The sequence below is a fragment of the Oreochromis aureus genome, linkage group 12, assembly GCF_013358895.1.
Source record: "Oreochromis aureus strain Israel breed Guangdong linkage group 12, ZZ_aureus, whole genome shotgun sequence".
Lineage (NCBI taxonomy): Eukaryota > Metazoa > Chordata > Actinopteri > Cichliformes > Cichlidae > Oreochromis > Oreochromis aureus.
In genome coordinates this window covers 9,372,534-9,388,799 of record NC_052953.1, presented here as the reverse complement: position 1 = coordinate 9,388,799, position 16,266 = coordinate 9,372,534, and the positions used below count along the sequence as shown (strand labels likewise).

Sequence of the window (16,266 nt, the reverse complement as noted above, 5' to 3'; positions counted from 1 at the left end):
AGGGACACATTTAAAAAAAAAAAAGAAAGTGGTGGGTTATTGATGGTGGTAGTCAGTGCTTGATATGGCTGTCCAGAGGCAGGGAGGCTTGGAGTCGATGTCCCTGGGGTCGTCTTTGTCTGGGGATCATTCCTGAGGGAGCTGGCTTCACTCTGCTGGCTCGTGAAGATAAGCACTCTCTCCACATGCTGAGAGAGCACGATAAGGGGATTGCTTCACTAAATTATATATATAAAAAAAGAAGCCCCGCCATTGGAGCTGCTAAAATGAGACTTTATCAGGTTAACTGGGAAACACCCTCCATCCCATTCCTCCAGCCATAAATCACAATTTGTTTTTCCTCAATTGAGCATGCTCAGTATGGGGAGGGGGCACAGCAAACATGTGCAGATAATTATAATTATGCTTAATCTTATTTTGTAAGAAGAACCTGCCAACACCTTCTCCTTGTTACTTAGCAGTATTTAAACATATAATCATTTATAACACATTATAATGTAGTTGTAAGCAGATTTAAGGCGTTAATCAATTTAAAATGCCACCATGTTATTAGTACTATTCATTGTCTGTTTCTATACCAGCTTGGGAAACTTCAGGGACACTTACAAAGAAAAACACCAAACAAATTCTGAATTTTGATAAATTAGAAATAGATAACTAAAATTAATTAAATTATAAATAGAAAAGGAGCAGCGCGCCCTGTAAAACTGCTTAAAATAGCTAATACTATAATATGAAAAAGTGCAAAGCAAATTTATACAATAAATAATATTTTACACTGAGATAATACAAAAATCATATGATATTGCCTTTGAACTTTAATAAAATTAACTGTTCCTCCTTTTTTAAACATTAACAGCATTTTTGGCGACAAAAAAGGAATTCAGAAAGTCACAACTGCTTATAAACATTTAAAATGTAGACTTTTAGGTGAAAAACTAAAAATGTAATCTGAGAAAAAAAAAACCCCACTGCAAACTATGCCATGACTGAACTTTTAATGTTTTAATGCATTTTAATATTTTTTATTCCTTCTCCCATTCTTTTCTAAAACAATTTAAGCCTCGTCTGTCCATCACTTCTCCCGGGCACTCTCTCATAGCTCAGCCTTCCCTTCTTCGATGGTGACAACACTGCAAATGGAAAAAAAAAAAACAACCAAAAAATAAAGTAAGAACAAATGAGCCATGTTAGCGCCTAAACTTTTACCTGCGAAATAAGAAAAAGGAGACTGTAATGTGCATTTCCAACCACAAAATCTGTTCAGGATCATTTTCTCGTGCAGCTCTGAACATGGGATCTATAAATTAGATCACCCAACACAACTCCTGTTATGCCCACTTATTGTTTGCTGGTTCTCGTGTGACTATTCAACAAAATTTTTAATTATAAGATGTAGATAAAGGACCTGGGAGGAAAATCGAGAGAGTTAAAAAAAGTTAAAAAAAGATTCTGAGCATGCACCTAGTCTGCTCCTCACCTGATGTGCTGCCTTCAGGTTTGGAAACTATTGACTATTGAAGTAAAAGCTGCTCTGTTGTCACCAGTGACTCAGCTCACATCAGCAGCATGAAATACAGGTTAGTATGCCAGACAATAAAAGTTGTTTGTTCTCTGTGGAAGTTTGAGGACCATGGTGTAGAATGCACAACGTACTTTATACTTTGTTGCATTTCCCTGTCATTGTAAATCTTGTGAATGGTCAACTATACAAACTACATTCGCTTTCAAAGTAAAAGCTCCACCTTTTTGAAACAACTTTTACTCTGAAGGCGAATGGTCTCCATTTGTGGCTTGTGTGGAAGTTTTCAGTTTTACTGCTGCTCAGAGGGATTTTGGTTAGTGTTTACAGACATAGACATCTTCCACAAAAACTACAGGGAACCATGGCAACGTAAGTATAGTATCAAAGGTTGTGTCAACAGCTAGTATCGTGCTAGAGACCCGAATAGCTTCTATTTCTATTTTTCACCTGATCCAATCAAGCCTGCAGCTTCTCTGCTCCTCTTCCTCTCCTGTCCTGTCCAGTATCTGGAGCCATAGTTGGCTGAAAGTGATGCCATCTCTCCACCAACATGATCATGACCCCACAGGATACCTGTAGGTGTGCTAAGACTGGAGGTGACGTGCTGACTGGGAGGATTAAAGTCCTTGTAGAGTGTAGGGTATGTGGACGTTTGGGGGCTGGCTGGCTGCTGCAGGGAGGTACTGTAACTGAAGGTGGAGTCCAGTTTGAGTAGGTTGTCAGCAGGGTGTAAAGAAATGGTGCAATCGTTTAGCGGAGTCTTGTGTGTCCACCCATTGACTGATCTTTCAACAACCCTCCCCACTGCTCCAGCTATGCTCCTCCATCCAGAGATCTTCCCATCCTCTCTCCATGGATCATTGCTGGTCCAGCTTCGCTGGAAACAAACATCTGAACTGCCAAAAGTATCACTCAGGTCAAGTTTGAAATCCGAGTTGCCATCCTCGAATGTTGGGTAGAAGCTCTCCTGTGGACTCTCGAACAGGAGGCTGGTGTTCTGGTTGCTACAGAGAAGGTCTGGATGGGGGGACTTCATGCATTCATAATCCCCAGTGTGAGTCTGTGGGCTGCTTTGTTGGTTTGTCCCAGTGGTAATAGTCTGAGGGCCTTTTGGATCTGGTGCCAGTGGATACAGGGAGGTCGTGTCACTGAAGAGCTAAACTCGGAAGAGAAGGGGGAAAAAATCCAATTTAATTTCTTAACAACTCGGTTTATTTATGTATTTATTTTCTAAATATTTTGGGGGGATTTTTTCAGCTTTATTTGATAGACGCAGTGAAAAAAGGACAGGAAAGCGGGGGCAGAGAGAGGGGAAGACATGCGGCAAAGGGCCTCGGGTCGGACTCAAACCCGGGCCGGCTGCTCTCAGCCGTACCTGCTCAACGCATTGAGCTAAACCGGCGCCCGAACTCTGTTTATTTTTATTTGTAATTTGTACTTTCCCTTCTGTCTAAAGTAATAAATTTTTCTAAAACAAGTGTTCCAAATACAAACATATTTACTGCACATGATCACCTTTAGCACTTTATGTGGCACCTCAGGAAGCAGCTCCTTCAGCTGACACAGTGAAGCCCCCAGGAGCCACTCAAAGGATGGCACTCTGCTCAACATCAGCTGTGCAACCAGGGGGTTAATGCAAGGGAACTGTGACAAACACTTTTCTTCCTGGAGGAAGCAAATGGAAAAAAAAGAAATGCAATCAATGACAAAACATGTAATAGATTTTGATTCATAAAAAAATATATAAAATCACACAGCAGACATAAGACAGTTGTAAAAGGTGCATTTAGTTTTTGTCTCTTTGAAACTTCACCACCATTTATGGAATAATTTCTGTTTCAAACCTATGAGGTCCTGACTGGTCTCTCAGTATAAGTAGTTAATGAAAAAACATTCTGTTAAATGTGAATTTCTGTGCATGTAGATGGCAACAGATCTGCATTTTTTCCTGATTTATCAGTCCTAATTATCACAGTTAATAATAAAGGATCCTGCATACAGTAAGAATAATTTCAGTTGTTCCTCAGTCTCCAACCACTGTTTTCTGCAGTGTGACTACAGAAATACAAAAACCGAACTGCACAGAACCTGCATTTTCTAACTGTATGCTGTCCAGTTATCCCTCTTGATTACAACTGGACCAGCTTATAATTAACCATTGATAAAAAAGTATCCACATGCTCTTAAAAATAGAGTCAAAACACTGCTTTAATTCATCACTGATGTTGGTGCAATTTATTCTAGACCTTTCCGTATGAATAGCTTTGATTTGGGGATATGAGTTTCACCTGTGAGGGCATCACAGTCAGCCAGTCTCTGTTCAGGAACCTGACAGGGTCTCTGTCACTGGACATCAGGCTGTGGAAGCAGATCTGACTGATGGACTTTGCTATTTCCAATACATCTGACACAATCAGCACCTGCAAGACAATGTTCAGAAATGCCTGTATCTTACTGTTGTTTATTCTTTTTTATAACTTTTGTTTTTTTTGTTTAAAATATTGGTGAAATGTCTTCAATATCCTGAAAGGATATTAATTTGATTTGAATGAAGATGATAATAATAATAATGATCTGTTACAGAGAGGGGCACCACATGTTCTACCTTTACATCCAGATCCTCAGACTTCATTCTCAATAGCACCAGAGATGAATAGACTAGCACCAAGTTGCTGAAGGCTTCACTGGAAAATCTGCACACACACAAAATCAAGCCTTCTCATACACTACTACTGTTTAGGGGAGATAAATAAGGACCCTTTTGGAAGACAAAATCATCAGGTTTTAGGGTCAATACTTGGTTCAAAGTTAAATACACTCTCCAAGTGAGGGTGTAGGGTTAAGTATATGTGGACACCCACCTTCCTCCCTGACCTTCTGGACAATGAAGGATGAGCCAGCAGCAGCTGTACTGAAGAGAGAGAGCAGTCAGCCTCATCACCACTCTCTCACTGGCTCGCTCTTGACATAGTTCATCCTGCTCCTACACACACACACACACAGTCAGCAAAAGTATGTGTGTTTTTCTTTAAGTAGTTGCAGAGTTTGTTGGTCAGCATTTCCACTTAAGAGACTCAGAGCATTGGGACTAAACGCAGAGGAAATCCGCCCTCATAACAAGTCTGTGTATACTGTCTTTATGAGGACTGATTGGACTGAAATTAAAGTTAAATAATGCTTCAAAATAACTGCCCAGAAGTGTATCAAGATGGTCGTCAAGTGGTGAGAGTAGGATCTAAAACAGCTTGGCTAAAACCAAGATGTTTAAAAACATGAAACCATAAACCTAAGTATGGAAGCAGACTTTTATCACTGATTTTGTCTGTAAGTCAAAATTCTGAGTTATGCATGTTTAAATTCTAACTTAAAAACTCTAAATTTTGAGTTAAGTATCTAAAAAATTTCATCAACTTGAAAATAACTTACCAGTTTAAATTTCATGTACATTTTTTTTCAGTGTTAGAAAAAAGCTTCCGTACCTAAGTGAAGCACATGTTACCAGTTCCCTTAAAACACTGTCAGACATCGGATTTTTATTTTGTCACTGACACATTTACAAACCATGAACAGCCTGAGATGTGTAAAGAAAAATGTTTCTTTTCCCACATTCGCGGAGTCTACTGTTATTGTATGTGCTTTAAAATTTACAACCAGCACTGTATTAAATGACGTTTCCTCACAAAGATGAAGTGTTTATGTGTTTCCTGATACCTGAATGACGATGGTGGTGCTTTCGTCCACTGTGATGACAGTGTAATTGTGGATCCCTCCGAGCCTCTGCAGCGAGGGACAATGGCTCCTCTCGAGCACCGTCACATTAAACCTGTGACAGACATGTTTCACCAAATAATCAAACAGCGCTCGTCAGGACTGGGAGGTCGGGTAAAAAAACTACAAAAAAAAAAAAACTACCAAAAAAAAAAAAAAAAGCCTTTGCTGTCTGAAGGTAAGGAAAGTCCAAGGCAGAGGCAGCATATTGATTGATTGATTTTTAGCTGTCAGAGTTATAATTATCTGTTAAAATGTCAAAAGTGATGCAGCAGAACTAGAAAATAAGTTTCCTCCATGCATGATATGAGTAAACTCTGTGATGACTATGACAGCACTTAGACTGCTGGCTTACTTCCAAGGATATTTAAACTCACTCTGACTCGAGTGTTTGCAGTAGCAGCGGACAGTTAATAAGTCCCTCCGTCACAAATAACACATATGGGACGTTGTCCTCCAGGCACCACGAGATATTCTCTTTAGGGAAACAAGCACATTTAAAAGAATTTAAGCGAAAATATCAGACATAATATTAATACGTGGAATTTGGTGGCAGCTGACCTGCATCAGAGACGCTGGTGTTGAACGTTAGGTGGCTGATGCTCCTCTCCCTACAGATTGCAGACCATGGAGACTGGCCCGGATGGTCGTACTCCATGACTAGAGAGAAACAGGTCCAGGGGAAGTCGGGGCCAATATCCTGTTCATACACCACCACGCACACGCTATCATGCATGCTGGAAACAGGATAGAAGTATGACAACAACGTGTTTACTTATACTCAGGACAGTGTGATGAATGGCTCCTAATCTGAAAATATAACTATTAGATGTATACATTTTGCTATTGCCAAAATATAAAATAACAAAATAGATATTATTTACCCCTTGAAACTGAAAATACCCTTTTCAAGTCTTTTCAGAAACACTCATATGAGGCACTTCAGAAAAAATAAAATAAAATAAAATAAAGAATGTATGTTAATTTAAAAAAAATAACTTGGAAAGTAGGGGATGGGACCTCAAGCACAGCTTTATTATGTCTCTATAATATCCAACTACATCAAAAATATCATGTAATTATTTATGACTTCATATCTCTATATACCAATGTATCACACAGACCTAGATGAATGAACTATGATACACTTTTACCTGCTGACTACACTTGCACCATTGAGCTTTATCTTGTCCTGCTCTGGACAAACTGCAGTTGCACCTCAAACAACAAAAAAAAGGCAAATATAATTAACTCTATGACACAACGACAGTCACCTGTTTGTCTTATTTCTGCATGTTTTGCAGCATTTAATTTTTCTTTGAATATTTTTTAGTTTAGCAACCTTTGACTGAAATGATCAGTGAGCTACTTACCTGTAACCTGGTTCAAGCTGTTGATTATTGTTGATCTGCTGCTATCACAGTGAACTGATATGATCACAAGAATCTACACAAAGGTAAATAAACAACTTATCAAGTGTTTTTCACATAAAGATTTATGACTTTAACTGATATCATATTTAGCTGATAGAAGTATATGATTGATTACACAATACTGACTTTATCTTTGGTGTTCTGTCCTTTACTGCTGTTCAGCCACTCAGCCACCAGGTGCTGGAGCTCCTGCAGTTTGAGGTTGGACTCCTGGTTTTTCTGACTGAGGTAGAGGATGATGTGTAGCCTCTTCAGCAGCTGCTGCAGACTCTGCTCTGCACATGCCTTAGGTGCCTTTGTCAGGTACTCTGTTGTCCAAGAAGAGCAGGTTACAAATCTCACCATATTTCATCTGTTTGGTTAAAACCTCAGTGCAGACACTGAAACTAAAGTTAAGATTTTGGAAACTCCAGCTTCCAGTTTTGAGTGATGGGATCCCACATGATTGCTTACTTTCTACCTTACTTTTTTGGAATATTTACAGGAGATATTTCTGTATCTTGCCCAGGTTCTCTCCTACTGGCTCGACAAAGTCATTACTTATATGAAAGTAAAAACAATATCATACTAAATTATAATAAAAATAGCACAATTATGAAATTTACTTCCAGTTAACTGTCTGAACTTTGAATTTATTACAATGTGATTTTTTCCCCCTTTAAAACTGCAGCATTTTGAACTAACTTAATAAACTTTAAAGGTTGGCTGCTTGTGTGACAGTAGATCAAGCTCACCCAAACCCGTACTGAGGTCGCACTTCAGCAGCAGCTCCTTAAATGTCACCAGCACATGGATCAGAGCTGCAAGGTTGAAAAGCGCTTCCTGATCTGCAACACAGTGGGAGAGGGAGTAGATAATTTACTCCTTTTAAATCTAGGTTTAATACATTAATACAACAACATGCAAATTAAAACATTAACATGGCATTTCCTACCTTTGATCAGTTCTGCAGTCTGTGCAGGGGCCCCGCAGAGCGCCCTCTCCTGTTGTTTGAGAAGGAAGTGAGTTTGGTCTGGTGCCAGGCTGCTGAAGTCTCCACACCCTGGGAAGTTGAGCCCCAGCTGTCTGGCAGAGCTCAGACAAGGCTGAGCGAAGGCCAGCAGCTCACAGTAGGCTCGCTGCTGGCTGTCTGCACAGGGTTTAAAACACTAATTTAAAACACCATCTGAACCACCATGCTTTCCAAACAAACCCTACTATAGTCTGGTCAATGAGAAATGCACTCAAGCAGCCTGACTTCAAAACAAAAAGGCAGCATTAAAGTAACATGTTACAACTGACACTAGCAGTGATGTTTTTGATGTCACAAAACTGCAATTGTTCTCCAAGAGCTTCTGTCGTCAGCAGTGGCATCGCCAAGAGGGGGATGGGGGGGCACTCCCAAACTTTGCTGGCCCCCCTAGTGGTCCCCCCTGTCAAGACCTCTCTCTTTTTGACATATTTTTCAAAAAACCTATATTGGAAATTCTGTTTTTGGTCTGTGACCTATTTTTAGTGGCCCAGATAGGGCCACCCCTATGAAAAAATTCTGGAGGCGCCCCTGGCTTTCAGGTCTCCATATAATCGCTGCTAATGATACATTTGTAAAAGTGTGAAATTACTTGACTGAAACTCAAATGTGAAAGTAAGGTGTGGATATTTGTTACTTTACTTCACTCTGATAACTTGTGTCGCACCTGTAGGTTTGATCTTAACTACTTGGCTGTCCTGTCTTTGTTGTGATTTTCCACTGAGTTGTCCCGTCCACTGATTAGCAGGTTCTTCCTCTCTGGCCGAATTTCCTGGCCTCACGTCCAGTGTTTGATTCTGCACTGGAGAAGGCTGCAGCTCTGACAATAGTGCTTGCTGGTTCACCTCATGTGCTGATAAATAAAAGGATGAGCTTAGGTAAAACATGTTTTCATTAGGCTAAATTAGTTTTTACAGGCATACATCTGGAGTCATAGCAAGAAAGTTCAGACTAAGGTAAATTTACTGGATCTGTTGAGGTTTTTAACTATTAAAAATAATCAGCTTACCTGAGAGCTTTAGAGCCTCCTTAGAAACAATGCCTTCTTTATGTGAGTTGGGTGAGCAGAAGTTTATAAACTTATCGGGATTAAAAGATTAGCTGAAGAAATTATGATGATTACTGAGGAATCTAACATGAAGAATCTAAGAGCTTCACGCATTTTGTTTTCTTGTGTGGGAAGTGTAGGGATCTGTGGCTACACACAGTTTTCCTGTGGAGACTTTGGCTATAATACTTCATTTACATTTTTCACATAATAAATACAAACAGTCTGGTCTTAAGTTCAGAAAAAATGTTTGAAAATAAAGCTGCAAAAGCATAAATCAGGTGCTGAAAATCACCTTCAGACTATGCAAGAACAGATAGTAAGCATAGTGTACCTGCAGTGCTGCCTGAGCTCTGAGGTGATGCAGAAACAGGAGTGATCTGCTGAGACCTAAGCATCATGAAGGTGGCCAGGGGGTCAAGGTCCAGCTCTGGTGGATTTCTTGCAAACAGCAAACCTCTGTCATCATCTCTAGTATTCAGTGTGGAGGCGACAGCCTCCTTAGAAATGTTCGCACCCAGCTCCATCTGACAGTCGTGTCCTTGTCTGCCGATGCCTTTTTTATGAGCTGAAGAGCAGCTTGCAACTTCAGAAAACTTCTTGCCACCAATATCATATCTGGTGCTGGTGACAGCAGCTGGTTTTACATCTTTATTCACTGTGTTGAATGCAGGCATTTGGGAGGCATTTGGAGATGAATCAACAGTGGTTTTCTTTTGGAGAAGAGTTTCAGCTGTGGTGCTCAATAGAAAGGAGTCGACTGAAACCAGAGTAGAAGGAAAAGAGATGAGGTCTGATGATACTTAATATGAATAATTTTTGCACTTCAACTAAAAAAAAAACAAAAAAAACACCTGAAACAATTAACCTGGTTTTGACTGCATTTTGGCATTTAAACCAGCTGCAAGTGAGCTGCCAAAAACACATAGCGATGGACAAAAACTACCATGCAAACCACTAACACCACAGAGTGGACAATTCCTAAAGGGGTCTGAGCCCCACCTGAGACTGATTACTGCACAGCATCAAAAGGAGCAAGCAGAGGTGGTTCTGGCATAGGATCATTTCAGGATACCTAGATGAGATATTTTGGGCATATTTAGCCAGAAAACCCCCAAGCAGACCCAGTACACGTGGAGACATTATGTCTGTCAGTTAGATGGGAACACTTCAGTGTGTCATTGAAAGAGATGGATTAGGTGGCTGGGGAGAGTGAAGTCTGGGTATCTCTACTCAGACTGCTGCTCCCAAGAAATGGATGCGGTGTCAGTGAACCGATGGCCTAGTAATTAATTACCTACATATGTTTAATACAGCTACCACACATGGACACATTCACATGTAAAAACCAAAAATACTCACCCTCCACATGTTCAGGTGGCAGTTTACTGAAGTCTTCCCCAGTTTCCTCTCTGATGGAGGGAAGATCAGACTTCACACTCTCTGTGAAGTCGCAGCAGCAGCACGAAGATAACTGCGGGACTCCCGTCTCCATCTCGGACTGCAGTTTGTCAGCAGCGCTTATGAAACTTTCTTTCTCTAGTTTGATAACTTTTAAGGCTTCCCACAGAGGCTGGAAGTCAACAGCTGGCTCATACATTTGAGGCTCTGTAGGAAATACAGCAATTTAGTGACACAGTTCACAGATTTCTGTGTTCAGTAGGTCTGTAAATGTGACAGATTAGAAACAAAAAAAAACCCAAACCAAAACAAAAAAATCTCACTTTAAGTCCAATCATGACACAAAAACATGCACCCCAGAGTTTGACTTTCTCTGCCTGGTAAACAGTCACATTTTGTCAACGCCTGTCCCTCGATTGTGATACATTAAGTTTTAAGTCTCTACATCCAATTTGAGACTCCATTTAGAGCTGCAAACCCATCAGAAATGTTTTCAGTAGATGGGTGGTTGAAGACAGAGGATGTTTTGGGGCCACAGTGACATCTGGTGGTCTCCAAAAACATCAGCCTTTTAACTATTGATGCCAAAGCAGTGCAGCACCTCAGTGATTTTAAAAGTCCTCTTAGTCAGACGTGCTGCAGCAGATGCACCACAAATTTTGCATAATAATACAAAATGTGTACTCATATCATTTAAACTTAATGGCTTTTGTTCCCCCTGCTGATTCTCTCAAAGTCACTTTAGCAAAACTGTCACAGTGAACAAAGCAGTTTCTAAAGAGCCAGTGGAGGCTTTGGCACTTTTCCACTGTTAATCAGTGTTGAGTATTTAATGTGGAAAATTTGTGGAGTCTTCCTTTAATTACAAAATTACCTGACAACAGAAAGCCCACCACAAAGTTCAGGTGCTTCTCTGCCTTCCAAAGTGCCGCCTTCATCTCTTTCTGAGCTCTCGGCGACACCAAAGATCTAGATGAAAATTATTACTGTTTCAAAAGCTTCTCCAAGTACCATAAAATGGGAATCACTCATATTTTCTCATCATGCTGTAGCAGTTTATAAGAATTTATATCTTAATATACATGTTAATCCAGTGTGATGACATCTCTATGTGTGCATCATGTTTGTTCAGTTAATGTGAAATCAGTGAAAATAAACAAAAAAAACACACATTCTGCAACAAGGAGACAGCTCTTCCTTCTTGAGCTCAGAGGTGGACAGACTGATGTCAGTTTGACTCTTCAGGGGAGTCGGGGTGAGAGTCAACTCCAGCTCCATTTCGGTGGGAAGCACCGCACATCCTTAAAGACACAGTAAACTAAAACTTACATGCTCACATAAAAAGATAATTAGACACCTCAAACAATCGAAGAGACATGGTGTGCCTGATGTAGCTTCTGTACATTTCTCTACTGTTGGATAAAAAGTGCAACCAACAAGTTACAGTTTTTATCTAAACTCTCTGTACCTGCAAAATCTGACTCAATCAGACCTCCATTCATCTTGGTTTCTTCACCGGCTTCATCTGGTACATTAAACTTGGAAATATCCACTGAAGGATTTGAAAGGGAAGCTGAAGAAAAGTCAGATATATCAGTTTATCTTTTAATAGTGTTTTAAAAAATATATTTTTTATTTCATCTTAAAGGATTTTGGTCTTTGTCACCTTTTTGAAGCACATCTAGGACTGGAACCTCCTCATCCATCAGCTCAGTGGAAACACTCACACGACTGCAGATGCTTGAAAACCTTGTGAACTTTTCTGTGCTCAGCTGAAGAGTCTCCACTACAGCAGGCAACAGCAGCAACTGCAGAGGAAAAACTATTAACAATAAACTGAGCAAATAATCTCATGTTTATAAGGATTAGTTACCTCTCCGTTCGTGAGTGGCTCTTTAACAAACTCCTCTTGAATGTCTGCGCATGTCTGAACATTAGTGGTGTCCACATCTGCCGGTTTTTCATAAGATGCACAGTGCTTGAAACAGCTTCAATCCAACAGGTTTGACACGATGGTTAGTGAGGCCATAAACACACAAAGATTGTTTATTTGCAGGTTTTAAAATACACCTGAACATGTTGTCTTCTGAGATGGGATTTCCCAATGAACTCAGCAGCGGGTCAGCTACAGGAAGCATCCTCAATCTGAACAACATGACTCTCAGTGTAGGCAAATGTCTCTTAAACTCGGGCAGGTGATCGACTGGAATGAGCTCTTCTGACAAGAGGAGGTCTTTCACAGAACACAAACATGTTTTATTAAGCATAACTGATTTCCTTAAGAAGATTAGACTCACAACTTTATTGTAGTATACAGAAATGGTTCACCTTCACTCTTATCTGTGATCTCATCAGGTGTCTGCTTTAAAAACGATTCCTGACATGGACCGTCAGTCTGTGAGTCTTTTAAAAGGGAAACATACAAATCTTCATCTAAATCCTGAAGTGAGTCAGGATTAGAGCTGGGTATCACCTCCACCTCATCTTTCACATCAAATCTGAAAAGTAAAAGTATTTATTATATCTCTCCACAAATACAAAATTCAGTGAATGGATTGTGTTTTTAAAAGGGAGAACCTTTCTGTTGAATTTACTGGTGGGTTTTTTTCTCTCAGATTATCAAGGACAGAGCCACCGACATTAAGTCTGCAAGTGGAGATCACCTGTCCTGTCAAGGGAGTAAATATATAAGCAAATTAACTCATATGGCAGGCATGTGAAGATTACCTGTATCATCAACATGCTATTACTGATTGCTTAAGTACTTTCAAAATTACTTTAGTAATTTTACACTTTGACTTATTACAATTTAAGCCCAAAGAGTCATGCTGACAGATTTCTTTCAACTATAGCAGCATTTCTTTATCATATATAAAAACTGAGATGTACTATTGAAGTTGCACATCTTTTTCTTATAATAGGATTAAATATGCAGTCAAACTTTTTTGCACTAACAGAAATGAGATTTTCACTAGTCTGGTCCACTTACATCCCCGCTCTACAAACTGACTCTATAATCTTCATTAAGCCAGCTCATATAAATGGCAACATATGACAGGGTGCACCAAATACACATTGACAATTACTCTGTGCAGAAAGCAGTCAGCACTAAAGTTCTGGCACACCTGCACAGATACCCAAATGTGTTAATGATGGATGTGCATTTTAACCAAAATCTTTAGCAATAAAAATACAATTTTTCTTTTCTTTTCTTTTTTTTTTTAATACCTCTGACCCACGGTTTCCTGTAGGTGTCTTCAAGCAGCTTTCCACTATGTGGATACAGGTCACTGGCACCTGTCAGGTAAGGTGTTGGCAGAGCCAGCAGGTTCAGCATGACTTTCAGACTGGTGGTGGCCTGAAATAAACACACAAAGAATCAGAACAACAAGCTTTTAATGAAATACTCCGGGTAAAATGAACAAGCTCACCTCAAAAACATAGTCAAGAGCTTTATATCTGATAGCAGGGAAGACTTCAGTCTGGGGAGAGTTGTCCTTTTCTGACCTGTGCACACAAAGAATCGGAGTTACAGGTAACATGTCTGTACCTCAGTATCTTACATCACACCAACTAACTTAATGTCTCACGCTATAAACAAATATATTTATGTAAACGGATAAAAACTGTCACATGGAAATCTTTCAAGTTTATTAGCTTGCTTAGCTAGCAAGTATCGTACTATAGCTAGGTTTTAAGGTAAGACTTTATTTTTTTTTTTTTTTACACATTTTAACTCTAAAATTAAAGCTTTAAACATGGAAACCTGACAAAAAAAATTAAATAAGAACACTGTGTGTTTGAGTAACAGCAAACTTACATGATGTAATTAAGTTTTAGTGTTGCGCAGCTGTAGTGTCCAAGATTGTTTATTCAAGATGCATTAACGCATGCGCTCTGAGACATGTGACCAGTAAAGCTAGGATCTGCCTTTGAAAAAAAAAAAGTTTGAATAGTATTTGCCTAAAAAATGAGAAAACCTAAAATATTTCAGGGACCCCAACGAGCTCTTTGTCAATCCTGGAAAGGCCCCCACTGAAGTTATAGACCCATGGACACAAATATTCAATGGACGCTGGCCAACGTTTTTTTCTGTGGTTGTGTGGATGACAATGTAATACCTAACATAGGCCATCAGAGGCGCTAGGATTAAAATGACTAATTACAAAATTATACGCTACACTCATATAAATGTTTTTGGTCTGATAAGGAAAGATTAACTCGTTTCCACACTATAATGGTCCATGAGTCTTTCGTTTCTTCTTGGTGACGAAGCATTTCTATCTCAGGATGTCGCCAGATTTCAGTTTGGGTCAGTGCCGACAGGTCTCATTATGGCAGAAACACACATTTATGTGTCAAAATGCCCCTTTACATTTCCCCATAGACTGAACAAAATAAAAGGTAAATTTAAAATTCCTATATTATTCCTGTATAAAGCCAGTCCACCAAGGATAACATCAACTAAGATGTTGACTATGGACTGGGTTTAAACACTTAAATCACAGATAACCATAAATAAATCTCACTGTAATACATATTTCTTAGCTATTTATTCATTATTTTCCCAACACAGTATTTGTGTAAATGTGCCATGTTGTGGCACAATATAAATTGTTTCTATATTTAAATATGGAAAAACAGGGTTGCAATTTACCATACAAATCGACACAATAATAGTTATAGTGTAATAATGAACTAAATGGCTTCTGTGTTTTCTGCTTTTCAATTGCACGGACACTCTACTTTTCACCACAGGAGGGCGCTCTTCACCATCAACATCAGTCAAGGAAGTACAATTACCAATCCAATTCTTCTATATGCCTACAAGATATGGGCCCTTCGGTTTTCAGTTTCCAAACGAGATGATTTTCGATCTTACAGAAAAGAAAAGAAAGAGAAGAAAAGAAAAGAAAGTGAAACAAACTGCAAGGTGTTTCCGTCCTCTCTATTATATTTCCTCTCATTAGAAAAAATGGGTGTGGACAGTTTTAACTTTGTGTTGTCTCTTCTGTGACCTTGTAATTCATCTGTGTATCCTGATTGGGTAAACTGAAAATTATTAAACGCTTAAAGGTCTATGTCTGGAGTTCGCTAGTTTCTCATCAAGGTGACAAAATACCAGCATGCTTTACAGGCTTCACTTTAAGACAGCATATTCTGGCTATGTGTGCTTTCTCACAGGAGTGATAACATACAGAAAATTCACACTGACATGAAACTGCACTAAATGTGAGCTGGTGTTTGTCTCGATTTCTGGATTACTGCCTCAGGTATTCACAGAAAAAACTGAGTGTGCCTCCGTGATTTAAAACATACAATATAAACAGATGAATATAAACAACCTTAATACAAGGCACAAGTATTTATATAATTTCTAGTTAGAGTCAACTGTATTATAATTATGGAAACTAAACTAGTAAATATCATAGCTTTCTATAGTTTTAACTTACAGTAGGTTGTGTGTTATGCAGCGTGGCTCCATGTGGTGACAAGCTGCCTGAACAAGGAAGACATTAGACTGTGAGACTTCATAACGATGTGAGAGAAAACAGGAGCGTCAGAGGGCTGCTGAACAGACATTCAAGCAGCTGCAGCAGACTTCAGGACAGTAGCAAACATCCCCACAGGCCTCTCAGACTGATTCATCATAAACACAACTCTTATTCTGATGTTTTATTTTCATGTAGAGGATGTTTTTCATCCAGTCACACTGTCAGTGTTTTGCTCAGTTTGGTCTCAGCTACTTTATTCATAGTATATCATAGTATATAGATATATGTTTTAACATTTATCCATTATCTTCAGCTTTTTCAGCAATTTATACAACATATTATGACTCTTTACCCCTTATAACTTTATAACTATATTTACTTACATAGATATTTATTCCAATTGTTATTATATGTATTTAAACTTAAAGAAATATTGCCACATTTATGTAATTATTTAGTTTTTACTTAGTGCTTTACTATTCATTTAATTACATTTACTTTTGCATTCTATAGTCTTTTTGTGGTTTATCCATACTTTGAAATAAATAACCTGTTCATATTCATTAAGTCCTCTAATTATATTGTAA

General features: G+C 39.0%; 1 protein-coding gene across 1 annotated transcript; it reads right to left on the bottom strand.

Moving 5' to 3' along the window:
* Positions 1–781: 781 nt before the first annotated feature.
* LOC116326176 (protein shortage in chiasmata 1 ortholog) lies at positions 782–15,674 on the bottom strand. Its single transcript, XM_039620346.1, has 29 exons — positions 15,638–15,674; positions 14,988–15,061; positions 13,616–13,691; positions 13,413–13,542; positions 12,762–12,852; positions 12,513–12,682; positions 12,255–12,417; positions 12,058–12,172; positions 11,851–11,992; positions 11,653–11,757; positions 11,356–11,485; positions 11,059–11,153; positions 10,146–10,391; positions 9,118–9,543; positions 8,403–8,588; positions 7,661–7,855; positions 7,461–7,553; positions 6,853–7,034; positions 6,667–6,739; positions 6,448–6,511; positions 5,855–6,030; positions 5,671–5,770; positions 5,237–5,348; positions 4,387–4,508; positions 4,131–4,218; positions 3,814–3,945; positions 3,041–3,190; positions 1,973–2,681; positions 782–1,133 (listed from the first exon to the last, which is right to left on the bottom strand). Exons 4-29 carry the CDS (start codon positions 13,519–13,521, stop codon positions 1,048–1,050), a joined length of 4,260 nt encoding a protein of 1,419 aa, XP_039476280.1. The 5' UTR covers positions 13,522–13,542; positions 13,616–13,691; positions 14,988–15,061; positions 15,638–15,674; the 3' UTR covers positions 782–1,047.
* Between the last annotated feature and the right edge of the window lie 592 nt (positions 15,675–16,266).

Excerpts from the sequence above, each read along its gene's own strand:
- LOC116326176 (XM_039620346.1), bottom strand. The coding sequence starts at position 13,521 with ATGCTGAACCTGCTGGCTCTGCCAACACCTTACCTGACAGGTGCCAGT. Across the intron at positions 12,853-13,412 it reads CAGGAAACCGTGGGTCAGAG|GACAGGTGATCTCCACTTGC; the intron begins GTATTAAAAAAA and ends CTCCCTTGACAG. Across the intron at positions 12,173-12,254 it reads TCAGAAGACAACATGTTCAG|CTGTTTCAAGCACTGTGCAT; the intron begins GTGTATTTTAAA and ends GTTGGATTGAAG.